Source organism: Euphorbia lathyris, chromosome 6 (assembly GCF_963576675.1).
Source record: "Euphorbia lathyris chromosome 6, ddEupLath1.1, whole genome shotgun sequence".
NCBI lineage: Eukaryota > Viridiplantae > Streptophyta > Magnoliopsida > Malpighiales > Euphorbiaceae > Euphorbia > Euphorbia lathyris.
In genome coordinates, this window is record NC_088915.1 from 39379289 (window position 1) to 39397180 (window position 17892).

General features: G+C 36.2%; 1 protein-coding gene across 4 annotated transcripts; it reads left to right on the forward strand.

The window, feature by feature from the left end:
* The first annotated feature begins 3181 nt into the window (after positions 1-3181).
* LOC136233871 (uncharacterized) lies at positions 3182-8319 on the forward strand. 4 transcript variants are annotated; one of them, XM_066023594.1, is made up of 5 exons: positions 3182-4722; positions 4837-4927; positions 5142-5292; positions 7190-7957; positions 8047-8319. In XM_066023594.1, the coding sequence occupies exons 3-5, from the start codon at positions 5286-5288 to the stop codon at positions 8166-8168; spliced, it is 897 nt and encodes a 298-aa protein (XP_065879666.1). In that variant the 5' UTR covers positions 3182-4722; positions 4837-4927; positions 5142-5285; the 3' UTR covers positions 8169-8319. The 4 variants fall into 4 exon arrangements, with proteins under 4 accessions (XP_065879666.1, XP_065879665.1, XP_065879667.1 ...); XM_066023593.1 differs by lacking the exon at positions 5142-5292 and having other exon boundaries at positions 3183-3699; positions 4661-4722; XM_066023595.1 differs by lacking the exon at positions 5142-5292 and having other exon boundaries at positions 3183-4722; positions 4837-4923.
* The last annotated feature ends 9573 nt before the right edge of the window (positions 8320-17892 follow it).

Below are 17892 nucleotides of genomic sequence, written 5' to 3' on the forward strand. Positions count from 1 at the left end.
CAGTCAATTCACCACAAGCGGCCATATGGATATATCTCCCATTTATCAGGAGTGACGAATGCTCAATCTAACATTAACTATTATGCAATTACTTTATGTGATACCCAACCCTGCTCTCACACACCCCAGGGACTCACCTGTAGTGGATCGTGCCCGAACAAAATCAAAGCATCACACTCCATAATCTAGAATCATTAATTAATGAATGTTTGAGTCTGAGGATAGTTATACCTACTAATACTAATGAGATGAACAGTTGACACTTTAGATAAATCAATCCATACTGTTATCTCAAGTCGGGTCCCAATCCTAATGAACTCCTTCACCGGATCCATGTAACTGTCTAGATATCTCCATATCTAAAGCTTGTGAGATCAACTCTCTGTCTCGATAGAAAACACTGTTACATGCAAGTCTCAACAGTAATATGCCAACCCCTATAACATATTACTTGACTTGGGTTGATTTTAAGTTTATTGATCTATTATAAAGTACAGTCTCACTTCATGCTTGTATGAACACTTTATAACCACTTAAATAAACTTAGGATTACTTTCTTTATGAAAGATTAAAGCCTTTTATATATAGTTACATTTATGCTATATATTTGATTAAACAAATGGCTAAATAAATAATTTATTCATTAATATTTATATCGTAAAACAATTGTCTTTAGGACACTAAACTCCAACACATATGTCTGATCCCTCTTTATATGAAATAACGATTAACAGATCTTGGGAAAAGAAATTGACATAGATAGATAAAATATTATATTTCCGTTGCGCCTATGCTTGTCTAATTTCCTTCATTTACGAGATGTATCCACGTGGCAAGGATTTCAAGGCATATGGCTTCTGGCATACGCCTTAGCCTTGACTCCATGGATCTTCTCTAGTGGCGAAGCATTTCTTTACCAATTGATCTTTCCTTTTATGGATATTTATGGTTATGCCCAATGAATAATATATGGATGTTATCAATAGGCCAATAAATCATGTCATCATCCACTTTCTTGTTGGGATTCCATCAAGCCCAAAATAGTGGTCGTCATGTTAACACCAATATCCAAATGCACCTTGGAGAAGGAAGAAACTCCAACCAGTCGTTTGGAGATATTTGATAGGGACATAAATTAAAATCATTCAAAGTAGCTACAACCCCTCAAGGTAATGGAAAATGCATATCCTATTGAAGGTATCACGTGAACATTCCCAAAGTATCCTGAGGAGGGTCAAAGGCTCTTTAAATTTCGACGGACAAACTAACATCCATTTGTTCCAACCATGGATAAATAGCTATAATCTTCACCAAATCATTCATAGTCAGGGTGGAATGCTGGGAATAAACGTTTAAGTTCACCTGCTTAATTTTTTCAAGGGCTTCCTCAACAAGATTTTGAGAAGCTTTGAAGGAAGTAGCTTTTTAAGATTTGGAGGGTTTAGGTGCCATGGTAAGAAGGAGAAATTCGGTAAGAAAAGAGGAATAAAATTATTCATAACGCTTACAAACTAACAAAATTGCAACAAAATAGAGAAGATAAAGAAAGCAAAAGAGCTTACAGAGGTCAAAGAGCATAAAATGATTCAAGAAAAAGTGAAGGCATAAATCTTTACTTCAAGGGCTTATATGCACAAATAGATAGGATCCTAAAGGGTGGCAGGTTAATAATCATTACATATCCTTTATGTATTCTCAAAAATTGGTGGATAAGTAATAATTACACCTACCGAAAAGACATGAGATTGAAAGCTTATAGGGAAGAGAGCGCGATTACAAATGGCAGGAAATGAGCCTTTAAAAATTAAAAATTGGGTCATTAAGCATATGGATAATTCAAGACAAAGCCCTAAAGAGCTTCAGATAAAGAACTCTAAACAGGAGGGACATCTGATATCACAATAAACGAGAAGCCAGGAGAAGCTAGACACATGGACCAATATAAGGTCTTATGCGAAAAGCATAACCATCAAGACATGTGTCCCAATCACATCGTCCTTGGATCTCTCTTTCTTATCCTCCATTTTTTCTTTGATTGGTTAATTTCTATTTGGTTTATGAGAAAAAGAATGAATAAGGAATCTGAATCCCCTTTTGTTGTTTCTTCTATGCTTTTTTTTTATCCCTTTCTTCTTTGTTTATTCAAGAAATTTAAAGAGAGTACATCGTGTGTTTAAATTATTAGGGTTAATGGTCTGTACATTAGGAATGAGCAAAAAAATCGGACAAACCAGTAACTGAATCGAAAATCGATAATCCAAACCAGAAAAAACAGTTAACCAAACCAGTGGTTTTGCTTTAGGATTGAAAAAATAGTCTGGTTTCGGTTTCGAGTTGGAATGTTAAAAAATCGTGGTTTACGGTTAACTGGACCGTTAATATATACATATTCCATATATTATTATATACAAAATATATACAAAGTAAGTATTATATTATACTATACTATTATTATTCAAAACAAAACCCATCCATTTTATGTTTTGTGTAGAATTTTAAACCTTTATTTGGGAGTTTAGAGGTTAATGGCATGAGAATTGAAGGAGGTAATAGAAAGAAAAGAGAAGTGATGGAAATGAAAGTTAAAAACTAGCATTGTTTGGAAGTTTATAGAGTGCAAGTGAGAGTTAAAAGTTTAACATCGTTTGGGAGGTCAGATATACAGGGAAAAAATGTTAAATTTACTCTGGAGAGATAATTTTTTTTAATGAACTTTATATTACTTCCATTAACCCCATTTGTAGTTTGGAGTTTAGAAGTTAAAAGTAAACATTTAACTTCAATTAATCTTTATTTACTCCCCAAAAACAATGCCCAAACAAGGTTAATGTGATATTTAACCTTCCATTACTTCCGTTTACCTCCCTTCTAAAAAGGACTGAGTCTTTGTTTGAGAGTTTAGACGTTAATGTGGTGAGAGTTAAAGAAGGTAATAGAATGGAAAGTGAAATAATAGAAATGAAAGTTAAAAATTAACTTTGTTTGAATTTATAAAATGTAAATGATGGTTAAAAGTTTAATTTCGTTTGAGAGTTCAAATATATAATGGAAAGAAAGTTAAATTTATTCTGAAAAAATATATATTTTTTTAACAAACTTTACATTATTTCTGTTAGAGTTTCAAAACAAAACTAATGAGATGTTTAACCTTCCATTCCATTCACCTTGTTAACTCCGTGTCAAACAAGGCTAATAAAACCTAAAAAATTCTAAAACCAAAGAACAGAAGAACGAAAAGAAGCCCCCAACCTTCCATTCCATTCACCTTGTTAACTCTGTGTCAAACAAGGCTAATAAAACCTAATAAATTCTAAAACCAAAGAACAGAAGAACGAAAACAAGCCCCCAAGCATTCCGATCTCCTCACACCGCCATTCCTCCTCATCCCTTCCCATCTCGCACCGTCGTTCTTTTTCGCACCACTGACGTTCCATCTCGCAGCATCGTCTCTCTGTCTCGCGCCGCCGTCGTTCCAATCTCGCACCGTCGTCGTTTCGATCTCTCACCGCCGTCGTTGATTCCCCAGAATTTTAAGGAGAAAGCCACTAAGGATAATGCTCCCATGCTTGACGTTACACAGTTTGGGGGAAAGGTGTTTTGACTGAGAACCAGCCGATCGTAGTCAAGGCCAAACTTATTTCCAAGATCGCCGAGAAGAGGATCAAGGAGGCTGGTGGAGCTGTCGTTCTTACTGCTTAGGTTATGTTTTTTTTTTCTTGTTATAATTATGTTTTGAAGAATTTTCAGAGATAGTTTTTGGTATAATTGCTGGATATTTAGAGATCCATGATGCAATGCTTTTTATCCTCGATATTTTTTTTGCATTGATCTTTGGTTTATTAAGCTGATATTTGTATGTAGATTTTATTGGCACTTGAAAGTTAACCATTATTATCTTGTTTGGCTGAATGATTTAAATGTATGCTGTTTGATATCTTCTATTGAAGGTATTAGAATGAGGAATCTATTTTGTTTTAGTGATTTTAGATGCTCTCACAGTTTCTGCAAGCACTTACGCAGAATATTTCACAACGACCTGGATTAACTGGTCTATTTGCTCATCAGTGGATATTGTGTCTGAAATTGCATTTTTGTCATTGGAGTTTATTCTCTTTGGTAGATCTTAGTATTGGCAATCTGGTGGTTTATTCTGAGTCTGCTTTTAGCATTGACATTCATGTGCTTGATTCATTTCGGAGTGCTTGTAACAAGTACTTTGAATTTGATGTTTTGGGATTGCTAATGGTTTGAATATTTGAATTTAGTTATGTTTTAAATGTGAACAGGAACTTGATGGATTGTTTATTTAGTTAACTCGTGTTTGAGTTGTGAACCTTAATTATGTTACATAAATCCAATTTGTTTGGATATTTAAAATTATGTGTATTTTAATATTATTTATAAATTTAGGTTTGGGAAAAAATTAACGTTGAACCGCTTATACGGTTAACCGATATGTTTGGACCGGTTTCAGTTTAATTGGTTAAAAAACCGATAGTTTTGGTTTGGTTAATTTTATTACGTCATGGACTGGTTAACTGAACCGTGCCCACCACTGTACATGTAAATATAGGTTCTAGACGATGTCTTGTTCTTTTTGGCTAGCAGTGACTATCTATCACAATCAGTATGACTTTGTAGTTTACTTTTTTGGGTGCAGGATGTGTATTGATATATGGTCAAGTCTTTAGAATCCAGCTAACAGTGGATGTGTTAAAAAAGGTTTGTTTTTTCTTTAAAAATGTTTGTTTTTATGAATCGTATATCTCTGTTGGCAATATTTGGAATATCTATGTAATGATTTCTTCTTGTGTAAACCGCATGTTGTTATTCCAGGAAGCATTACAAATGTTGGGTTTTTACTCTAGTAAGGAAGATATGGAGTTTTCCAGCTTTGCAAGTGGAACTGAGCGTGCAGACTTGGCAAGTAAATGTTATAAATTGTACTGTGTTACTTTAGGTTGACAGAGAATTGACTAGAATTATGGGGGGGATTTTTTCATGTCATGTGCACTCTCATACATATAAATGTTTTCCTCTTATTGTCTTATACCTGATAGGATTTTTTGTGTCTTATCTTCCTATCCCAATTTGAAGTCAAATTAATCTTATTACATGGACTGCCTTGAACGCAACATTAGGTTCCCTAGACATAATTCCTTGAAAGATTATATGTGGAGAGGAGCACTCAGCACCAGAGATGGAGACAACCAATGGTTGCAAGTGAGTTGCGAGCAAGACAGATGCAAGTGGTGGTGTTGAGGCTGTGAGGGAGGAAATTTTCCATGAGAGGTATATTTTATGTGCAGTAAACTTGAAATTGGACTTCTAAAAAGAGAATTGTGCATACAATTATAGCAGCAGCAGTACATTTCCAGAAATGACACTGTTTTAGTTCTTCATTCATTCTAATTTTCAGCTATATTTTCTGGTGACTGATTTATTTTTGTATCCAAAACCATTAATAATGATAGAACCTAGCTATATTTAATGACAATATTAAGGGGTAGATGGCAGTTTTTAGAGCCTAAACACTGCTCATTATTCATTAAAATTGTTAAAATGGTTGTATTTATTAATAAAGAACCTGGATGTTCATAGTGATTTCCATATTCTAGACCTTAAATCACTTATATTCATACATGATTTAACTTATCTCCATAAATTTAAAGATGTGACACTAATGAAACAGTAAAATTCAGTGTTTAGAACCTAAATACCCCATTTTACATTTTAATCATAAAAAAAGCTGAAAAATAGCATTCAAGTGTTTCAGTGGAACTTAATTTCTGGAATGTACTGCTGCTGTTATAATTGTTGCTCAATTCTCTTTGTAGAAGTTCAATTTCAAGTTTACTGCATGTAAAATATACCTCTCCATCTCCCTCACTGCCTCAACACACCACTTGCATTTTTCTTGCTCGCAACTCACCTGCAACCATTGCTTGCCTCCATTTCTGGTGCTGAGTGCTCCTCTCCACTGTCTTGACTCTCTAGTCCCCCCTCACAGCTTCACTAGGCTAGCTTCTTCGTGTTAGTTATTGAGTTGATTGTTAGGTTGTGTTTTCATCTTCCTTCATTCAAGAAATTAATTTAGATCTTGCTTCAATCGATTAGTTTTCATCTTTAGAAAGGAATTAGTTGTACAGTATTATTAGTGGGAGTATGGTTCCTTGATAAATGATTTATAAAGTTGTTACAGTTGAGGCTTTGAGAGACCGAGTGCATTTCCATTTCTTAAGTGCTTCATAATGTTATTTTACTTGAGACATTGATGTCCAATGGTGATGGTGATGAAACGATCATGAACAGTAGCAGTTCCTTAGTAATTCTCTGTTTGTTTTATGTCTTTTTCTTTGACATTGCAATTAAAATACGGATGCATAAAAAACATTTATATTCCGACATGTATTTTTTTTAACCAAAATTATTTGAATTTTTGATTGTCTGTATTGAACTGAACGAGTACTGATTCTCCAAAATCTATGATTCATGATTATTTGTATTCAATTTTGGAGGTTAATTTTGTCCCTGAATTTTCAATTCCAGTGATTTCACATCTTCGAATTGAATACAACTTTACCCATACCGGCCATACCTAGGAGTGAGGTGGGGGTGGGCTTAGTTACATACTGACAATTAATATTAAAAAAATGATATTTGAGTAATCAAATAGAAGAATTTCATGGTCCTTGTATTACTGAAAAATATCAAGTGCACATCCAGACATGTTAATGTAATGCACATTTTGTCCCCTATTTATTGAACTAACAAACGCAATTTATGTTTAGAAGACCTTAAAGTATTTTGTAATTTGCAATATACAGAAAGAACTACATGGTCAACAGCCACCTTTTGCTCATTAGTTGCTTTCTTTGTTCACCCCTTAGTTTGTTTTCTTCCTGTCTCTGTGAAACTGAGTTAAAAGCTTAACATGTACTTGACTTATATTTTCGTCGTGTTATCAGGCTTTTTTTTTTTTCATTTGCTTTGTGACTTCCTTTGTATGTTAATTGTCATCAAATTCTGATAAACTTTGTCATTCATTTCTAAAAGGAATCTCTTTCTTCACAAAATGGTGCCATTTCAACCAGATGCCTTATGCTACTCTGCAAACTGTCGAATTTGGAATACGTTTCTTTTTAGGTCTCTTTTCCTCTGAATGTATTTGTTGGTTTATTTCTATCAGATATATGCAAGATGTCCCCGAGAATAGCACAAATTCAGTTGGTTAGTTCACACCCTGAGGTTTATGAGCCATGTGATGATTCATTCGCACTAGTTGATGCACTTTTAGCTGACCGAAATAACCTTTTGGAGCATAATCCAACACTATGTATGGAAGTGGGTTGTGGTAGTGGTTATGTTATTACTTCTTTAGCTCTTATCCTCAGCCAACAGATTCCCGGGGTCTGTTATATTGCAACAGATCTCAATCCCCACGCGATAAATGTGACAAGTGAGACACTAGAAGCACATGGCGTTCATGCAGAGTTGATTGTCACTGATATTGCATCTGGACTGGAAAACCGACTTGAAGGAAAAATTGATGTTATGGTTGTGAATCCACCTTATGTGCCTACACCTGAAGATGAAGTGGGGCGTGAAGGAATTGCTTCTGCTTGGGCTGGAGGAGAGAATGGTCGTAGAGTTATTGATAGGATATTACCCGTTGCAGACAAACTTTTGTCTGATGGAGGCTGGTTGTACATGGTCACTCTTACAGAAAATCATCCTTTGCAGATATGTGTAGAGATGAGAAAAAGGGGATATGCTTCTAGAATTGTTGTCCAGAGATCAACCGAAGAAGAAAGTCTTCGTATCATCAAGTTTTGGCGGGATCCTGATACGAAATTAGATGTGAAGAAAACCTTGACCTCAAACAAATCAATTCCTCAGAGGGTTATGGAGTCGCTGGTTTCACAGTATACCCAATCGACATTCTGGAGAAACGATGGTAACAACTGATTGATGAATTGTTATTTCATTTGCATTTTCAAATCAAGTAATTTTAATTGATTGCTTCTTACCAAATCAAGTGTGCAGTACACATTCTCTCTCAGAATGAAACAGTTTCTTACACAAAACTAAAGAAACTGTTAGATGATCTGGAATCTCTTTACCTTCTTCTATTCGGGATTGTCGAGCACTGTGGTATGTTCTTTTAAATTGACAAAGAAAATTGGAGACTTGATTAATGCTGATAGAGTTAAGCAGTTCTTTGATGGCTTAAATGGTGCTTATGATCATGTTAAGAATCAAATCCAGTTGTTAGATCCGCTTCTTAGTACGAATAAAGGAAAGTGTTTTTAGTGGTTTTATGTGTTGAAAAACAGAGAATTAACTATTGATTCCTAGATTGAGATTGCAAATGCTGCCAATTATCGACCTAATACTTATTCTGCGGGTTCCTTTGAGAAGAAAGTGTATTTTGTTAAGTTAGATAGCTTTTGCACCTATTATAAGAAGCTGCTCCTGTTTGCTGTTACGAATAGACATCATATATTAGTTGATTTTTTGTCTAAAAAGCAGCTGCTTTGAATTTTTACCAAATGCTTTTTGTCTCATGTTTAGAGTTAAAAGGCAAAAAGTAGTTCCAAGAAATGGAAACAAATAGGCACTTAGTCAAGAAATGGAAACAAGCAATTCCCTTTCATATTTATTTCATCATTATTGCAGTTGGTTTTTTTTCAACAGAGATAGAAAAGGTAAGAGCAAGAACTTGAGGGATATAAAATTTCAGGTCTTAATTACTCTGTTTAATTAGATAGTGAAATCCAAGAATACAGTTCATCTGTTCTTTTTCCGGCAAAGTCCAAGAAGAAAGATCAACAAGATTGAGGAAGACCTTGTTAGGTTCCTTATTGTTAGGAATAAATTAAAGATTATTGGGATTAAAAATAATAAAATATGTTAAATGATGTTTTAATTGTCTAATTCTTCGACCGTAGGATTGAATAGGATTATATTACAACTAAATCTAATGGTTAAGGTCCAAATTTGGACATTAGGGTCCAATTGAGTGGGACTGAGTGTAACTAAGTAGGTAACTAATTAGTATAGTTGATTAATATATAATTATATATATATAAATATAAATAAATGTATTTTTATATTTTTTTAATACTTAATTGAAATTCGGTCGGTTTCGATTAACCACAATTGTTTAAATGCAAAAACTATAACCATTAACCATTATTTTTAAAATTAAAAATCGTACACTAGTCCATTTTAATCTGGTTGAATTAATTCCAATAAATATATGAGTCGTAGTGGTAAGAGTCTAATGGGTCACATATGGGACTTGGAATTAGAGGATGAAATGGTAATTTTAGAGTGAGATATGAAGCAACCAAAATGTGTAGTGTATTATGGGATTATTTGGTTAATTGATTTAGGGTGTTGTTAAACATAGCCTTCATTTCTCACTCCTAGCCCCGTGAAAGGACGAAACTACCTTTAGAGCTTTTGAGGTGGAAAATGGAGGTTTTTTTCCTCTTCCGGCACGCGGGCGTGAGGCTATCACGTCCGAGCTTCACGCGCGCGTGGTTGGATGGGGAATTTTTTTTTTTTTTTACGGAAATAAGAAATAAGAAAAATAAGAAATAACCTTTTACAAATAAGCTTTTACTCGGATTAACCTTTTAGAAATAAAAATTAACAACATAAACATTAAAATAAATTAATAAACATAAAATAGTACATATAATCTCAAAAGTGTTAAAATGTGAGGCTATATAATAAGTTCTAGTAGATAAAAACAGATATCACTTCATCCGGCGTCACGCGTCCATAAACTCATCCATCTCGCTCCTAATAAGTGGAGCCTCTTCATCATTTCGGCCGGTAGCCGATCGCTGAGTGATACACCACAACCAGCTAACCCACATGTAAACTAATAATAATAAACTTACATATTTGCTGTTGGAGCGAGCAAGATAGACCGATCCATCCTGTGGGGCATGAAGAAGATGAGGATGTGAATATCGCATGTACTAGTCCATGTATGCAGCATCACAGGCAGTGGGATCGCATCCAACTGGTCGGCATCTCCTCCGATCAATGCCCCGAGCCGATGGAAATCTCCGCTAGGTATCATCAACTGTGACAGATGAATGCTTGAGCCTGTACGATAAAGACTTCCATGACCGTATTGCTCTATCAGGTCTAATATGCTCAGTCGAGATAGGCTGAGTATATCCGACCTGACGTAATACTCGATCCGGCATATACGGCTCAACAATGTCTCTACACCGTATCCAACCGGCGTAGGACACTCGAAGCTGATCATCATCGGTCAGAGGACCATAAGGCAACCACGTCACCTACAAAAAATAATACTCAATAATAAATAATAATATACTATAAATAATACTTAAATTAAAATTAAAAATAAAAATATAACTAATACTAAAATTATAAATAAAACTATAAGTAATACTAAAATTATAAATAAGACTAAGTAATATTTAATCTTATAAAATACCTCGGCTGCCGTCATGGGGTCCAGATGTGTACGTATGGTCTCTAGTCGGGTGGCCGTCCTGCCTGGAACCCTGACCTCCCATCTGCATGCCCGGGGATGGTCAGCTGGGATCTGGAGTGGTAGTCTATGCGACCGGAACACTAGAAAATACTCATATATCCACGCTTGTAGTAGGGTCAAACATCCGCAAATACTAGAGCAGTCTCCTCTGCTCACTATCCCGAGCTGCCGATATAACGTGGCAAGTGTAGCAGATCCCCATGAAAGTCCAGCTGCCCCTCTGACACCGCCGTGAACCTCAGCCAGATGGGACGGCCTGATCCTATCGCCACTCTTATCGACAAACAAGGTGGATCCAAGCATAAGCCACATCCACGTCGTGGCTCGAGTCGCGTCATCCCTACCCTCGCTGGTAAATCTGTGTACAACATCAACAAAAACACCTCCACCACTCCAGTATTTTCAGAGCAGTGACATCAACTCCTCCTGATCCACCCTGAACATCATTATGCACATGGCATGCAGCCGCTCAGTACTGCATGACTCGGAGACCATCGCACCGTCGATCGGGATACGCAGAATCTGCCAGACATCATGCAGTAGAATAGTCATCTTCCAACGGCATGTGGAAGGAGTTCGTATCGGGCTGCCACCGCTCCACGAACGAAAATAACAGCGGGGCGTCGAGGTTCTTGAACATGGTGGATGAGAGGTGAGACATCCCAGTCCTCTCAATCATATCCCGCAGCTGTAAAATGACACATATACAATTACTGAATTTTTTTGAGGTTTAGGGTTAAAAATAATAATTAAAATATTTTTTTGACTAAATTATTCTTACCTCAGGTGTCGCACCACGTAACCACACCCCCAAATTCTGACATGCTAATGATCTGTTGTAGCATGTCAGATACGATCGAAGCTCCCCTCCCAGCATCTGTGAGGCAACATGTTCTAGAAAACTAGGAATCACGGAAACCATCAATGGGGCCACCATCCACCGGCCTAGAAACAATCCAGCTACGGTCCTCATTAGCTTTGGGACATTTGCTGGTCCCTGAAATAAATAATACTAAAAATTTAAATAACACTAAAATTATAAATACTATACTAAAATTATAAATACTATAGTAGAAATTTAAATAATACTAAAAATTTAAATAATACTAAAATTAAAAATACTATACTAAAAATTTAAATAATACTAAAATTAAAAATGCTATACTAAAATTAAAAATACTATACTAAAATTATAAATACTATACTAGAAATTTAAATAGCGACCACCTCTGCGCTGTCTGCCCTGGGTCGGCTGCTCATCGCCACCCTCACCCTCACCATCACCACCAGATACCGGTCATCGCTGTACCTCAGCTACCTCATGAAAATAATCATCGAAAAGGTCAAGATTAGGATCTCTGTCATCAGAAGAATCCGCCTCCGCTTCCCGAATCTCAGGCTAATCCAACACAGCCTGCTCAATCGAACCCCTCCGCACCTGTTGCGTCGCAACCCCTCTCCGTCTACGACCTGATACATCAATACCACACAGTCTCGTATGACATGGTGTATCATCCTCCTCGTCCATATCTAGACAACGAACTGATGACGGGATAGATTCCCTGCGACAGTCTCCCGCTCCGTCTACACATAAAAATTTAAACAAAATTAAATTAAAAACAAATATAATTTACAACAACTAAATTTACCTATACAATTTACAACATAAAAATTTAACTAAAATTAAATTAGAAAAGAATATAATTTACAACATAAAAATTTAACTAAAATTAAATTAAACATAATTAAATTTACAACAACTAAAATTAACTATAATTAAACAAAATAAAATTTACATATATACAAATTAAATTAACAATTATAACATATAAATTATAATCAAATTAATGTAAATAAATAACAAACAATTAAATTATATTAAATTTATTTTAACAAAATAAAAAAGCCCCCAAATAGCCTCGGGTGTATGAACATCACGCCGCACATATGGTGCGGACATGATAGCCTCATGCCTGCACCTATGGTGGAGCGTATGAACATCACGTCCCACCATAGGTGCGGGCATGAGGCTATCACGCTCGCACCATAGGTGCGATGTGATGTTCATACACCCGATCTATGGTTCAGGCGTGATGGCCATACGCCCGAGGTCGATTCCGCAAATTTCTCCCATTTCCTCATAGATTCAAAAATGAAGCACAAATTGATAAAATAAAACTGTAAATCGTACCATTTTTGCTTTTCCTTTACCGCCCCTCTCACGATCCATGCGTTGGTTGAGAAATTAGTCCGGATTTGATCAAATAGAGTTTAGGGATGTTTGAGAGGTTTTGTGATTTTTGAAAATTTAGCCAAAGGGTATTTCGGTCTATTCACGGGGCTAGGGGTGGGAAATGGAGGCTATGTATAGTAATTCACTTGATTTATTGATAATTGTAATTTGATTATAGTTATAGATAAATTAATTAAAGGATTATAATTCTATAAGGAAGTAGGGATTCTAATTTGATTAGAATTGTTGATCATATATATATATAATTAATGATAATGTTTCTAAATTAATTAGTAAATATAATGTGGTTATAATTCTTCGCTGATGATAGTTACTTCTTCTTTGGAGCCAATCGATCAGAAGCTTCAGCAATTAAACAAGCTCTAAATGACTATGAGTGTGCTTCTGGACAGAAAATAAATTTATCAAAATCCTCTATATCTTTCAGTTGAAACTGTCCAGATGGTGGGTGTGCAAAAATTAGTAATATCTTGGGCGTTTCCACTGTAGCCATCCCGGATAAGTATCTGGGTCTACCTTTGGTGGTAGGAAGGAATAGGTCACAGATTTTTGGCTTTGCTGAGGACATGGTGCGGTCTAGATTAAAGAGTTGGAAAGCCAGGTTTCTATCAAGAGCAGGAAAGGAGATTATGATCAAATCTGTTGTGCAGGTGCTTCCTACTTATGCTATGAGTCTCTTCCTATTTCCTATGAATATCTGTGATGATCTTGAAAAGTTGATGAATTCTTTTTGGTGGGGATCGGATAGTTCAGGTAAAGGTAGTTTACACTGGAAAACATGGGATAAGTTGTGCTGCCCTAAAAAATTTGGTGGAATGGGGTTCAGAAAGTTGCATAATTTCAACTTAGCTTTATTGGCTAAACAAGGTGATGCGGATATCTTTTCAACAAATTCCAAGTCCAGGTTAGGGAAGTAGCAAGGTAACAAATTTCGTCAGGTATGTGGGGAAAGTGATTCAGAAGAGGAGGAAGACACACTTAAAGTTCCAGTATATCTTTTTCTTTTAAGTGTATCTACCTGGGTGGATCTCTCCGATGGATCTCTTCGGCGGATCTCCTTTGAAGGATCTCTTCGATGGATCTCTTCGACGGATCTCTTTTGATGGATCTCTCCGATGGATCTCCTTTGACGGATCTCCTTTGATGGATCTCTTCGACGGATCCCAAGTCTCCTTGCAGATTTGATGGATCTCTCCGATGGATCTCCTTTGACGGATCTCCTTTGATGGATCTCTTCGACGGATCTCATTTGAAGGATCTCTTCGACGGATCTCCTTTTACGGATCTCTTCGATGGATCTCTTCGATGGGTCTCCTCGATGGATCTCTTTGACGGATCTCCTAGACAGATCTATTCGATGGACCTACTTCGATGGATCTACTAGATGGATCTACTTCGAGGTATCTCCTTCAGGTATCTACTTGGACGGATCTACTTCTGGGTATCTATCCGATGTATCTCCTCATGTGTATCCTTTGGGGTTACTTGCTCACCAAGGAGACTTGGGATTACTTATGTTGGAAATTAGGCTAAGGTATAGCAGCGGAAATATAAAAATTTTAACCTATTTCCATTAAACCTATGATCTCTTAATCGTTATTTCATATAAAGAGGGATAAGAAGAATTACCTTTTGATGATCAATCTACCATTGTTAATGAAGTGCCCACAACTCTTCTCCGAGTTCCCAAGCACAAAATAAAACACAGGAAGATTAAGTTAGAATCAACCGTTGAATAGCAACCAAAGTAGATTGCCTCTAATTAATCAACACAAGATCAAGGATAAAAGAAATAGATGAAATCAATTGATCGGAAGGAAGCCGTAGAAAATCTCGTCCTCGAACTGGGGTCGAAAATTCTCTCTCTTGCACTATAGTAGATTTCCAAAATCACTCTAGGGATTTTAGCTTGTGTTGGCCGAAATTCCTATATAGGGGGTATTTATAATCTCTTGTATCTAATCCCTAGTTAGATAGAATTAGGTTACTGAATAGGAATTCAATTCGGAATAGAATTCCTAATTATTATCTCATTATATATCTAATATATTAAGGATAATAATAATAACCTTATTGGATAATAATAGGAGTATTATAATCTAATTAAAACTCCTAACTTATTTATCTTTTAATTAATTTAATTCATAATCCTAATCTAATTAGGATTGATTAAAATCAAATTAATCATTCATGTATTATACATGAATTTCGACCCCCTATGGTCCATGGGCCTCATTGGGCTCAATTGTGCTTCCATCAATTAATTAACATCTATCTCTCTTTTAGGTTCCAAGTCTTATGTGTGACCCATTAGGTTCCTATTACTTCTGGCCGTATGCAACTATTAAATTAATTTTCAAAGAATTATATTTAATCTTTGCATAACGGAATGATGTACAGAGTATGTGATTAGCAAGTCCGTAATCATTCCCCCAGAGCCATAAGAAGACAGGTTGATTCTGTCGTTAACCTTTCCGTATTAGTTACAGTATAATTCGATCCTTTATCAACTACATCCTTGAACTGAATCTTATGACTATGGATGATGTCAAGTCACATATAGCGAGACGTTCGTTTTACTTTACTTGTACAGGCCGAGTCAACTCAAATAGATAGGTTAAGTGAAATCTGTATTTCAAGTCTTAAGCTATCACCTTGCAAGGATTTAGAGTCGAGTCTTCCACAAGCGATCCTTGGATGTATCTCCCATTTATCGGGAGTGATAAATGCTCAATCCAATGTATAACTATCCTGGAGTTACCTCCTGTGACACCCAACCTTTGCTGTTCACACCCCAGAGTCATCTCTGTTAAGGATCGTGTTACAACAGGATCAAAGTCTCACATTCAGTAATTCAGAATGACCAATTAACATTCCTTTGAGTCTGAGGATTAGTTATACCTATTAATACCAATGAGATGAACAGGCGACAAGGATGAATCTACCCATCCTGTTATCTCAAATCGGATCCCCATCCCAATGAACTCCCTTTCATTGGATCCACGTAACTGTCCAGATATCTATATATATGAAGCTTGTGAGATCAGCTTTCTGTCGGACAGAAGACATTATTACATGCAAGTCTCAACAGTGATATGTCAATCCTGGGCATATCACTTGACTTGGGGCGGTTTTAAGTTTATTAGTTTATCATAAAGTTTAGTCTCACTTCATGCTTGTATGAACACTTTATGATCACTTTAAACAAACTTACGGATTTCCTTTTATTAGACTTTATTTAGTGCTTAAAAAGGATTGCCTTTATATAGTTATAAAACATATATCTCATTAAAACAAATGATATAAAGAACACTTCATTTACATTAAGTTTGTATCCTAGAACAATTGTCTATAGGACACTAAACCCCAACAACTTACCCACTAAGGAGAATTGGGGATTACTTGCTCACCAAGGGGGGACAAGTCTGACACCAGCCTGTCCACTATATTTACTGTTTTGCCATTAATAATTGTTGTTTTGTCATTAGCTCTTATTTACTAGTTTGCCACTTGTTTTCCATTATCCCACCCCCTTTAAGGTTTATCTATTTAGTTATAAGTGACCACCCTTTATTGTAATTTCATCTTTAGGTCTTGGATGATATAAATTCATCATTTCCATTGTAAGAAGAAGAACTATTATCAATCAAATTATATATTCTCTTTGAGAGTGTTTTTAAGGTTCATCCCTCTTAACAATGGGGATTTCTAATTCCTTCAAGTTTACCTTGGACATCTGGGGGTTTCACGGCTCCTTCAAGTTTAGCTTGAGAATATCTTTGGTAGTTTACGATTGAAAACTATCGTCCGTTACCCGATCTGCATCAGTTGGTATCAGAGCCGATCGTTTCCTGATCCGAAACTTCTTTCAACAATGGTAGCCACTGATAAGAGTTTTGAAGAATGGAAAACCGAGGTTGAAGAGATGGATTTCAAGCTTGCGGAAGCAAGGAGAAAGACAATAGAAAATATGGAGCAAGAAATGATGGAGAATCTGCAAAGAAGATCCAGAAGCAACCGAAATAGCCGGAGACGACAACGTCGAGCCCAACAAAAACAAGAAGGAGAAAACACTATCTCACCTCCTAAAGATTCATACCAAATCTATCCTCTGTTGCGCAAGGGAGAGGTAAATCCAAAACTTTCAACTCTTGATGTGGAAGTTATGGGTACGCCTATTACTAGTGAGGATTTGGTTGTTTATGATGTTGTTAGTGATTTAAGTTCTCATTATGGAGTTGTTGATAATGAATTTATGAATGAGGCTTTAAATATATCTGTGAATGAGGAGGAAGAGGGATTAGCATGTGGGAACTTTGAAGAAGTTCAAGTAAAAAAAGGTGCATACTATGTGTTTGATGAAATGCCCCTAAGGCAAAACTTCATTTGTATGCCTAATGAAGGTGATAGCCTTACTGTTAAAGTAGTGGAGGGTGACCTTGGGCTGGTGGATTCCTTTAAGGTGAATGATGAATTCATTTTATGTGTGGAGAATGATGGCTATGGTGATGGGAGAGATGTTGGCGGATCAATGATGCTCGGATGTAGAATGTCGTTTAAGTCGGACGACTCGGTAAATGGAGTGGTCGGCTTGAACTATAAGAAGGAGCGGATAGAAGCGAGAGGTCGTGGGAAAGATTGGGTGGAGGAAGAGGAGTTGTACGAATTTGCAAATAATCATGAAGGAGGTGAACTCGAGTGGAAGATTGATAGAGAGGAGGACCATTATGAGAATGAGCTAGATAGCAGCAATGAATTTGAGTATGATGATAATGGGTCCAGGAATGGGATTGAAGGGGAAGAGAGTGATTGTGATGATGAAGATGATGAAACCTATTATGATAAAGATGAGCATCTGATCACTGAGTGGAACCAAAGTGAGGCTACTTATGAAGATGGGGAGAATAGATTTCATTGTGATGATGAGTTGGAGGATGGTGAGTGGCGCCAAAATAAAAATACTTATGAAGCTGATGAAGGTAGGTTTTATGAAGAGGAGTCAAGGAACATTGAGTGGAACCAAAGGGGAGCTCCTAATTATGAAGATAATGAAGATAGGTTCTACTGTGATGATGAGTTGGAGGACATTGGA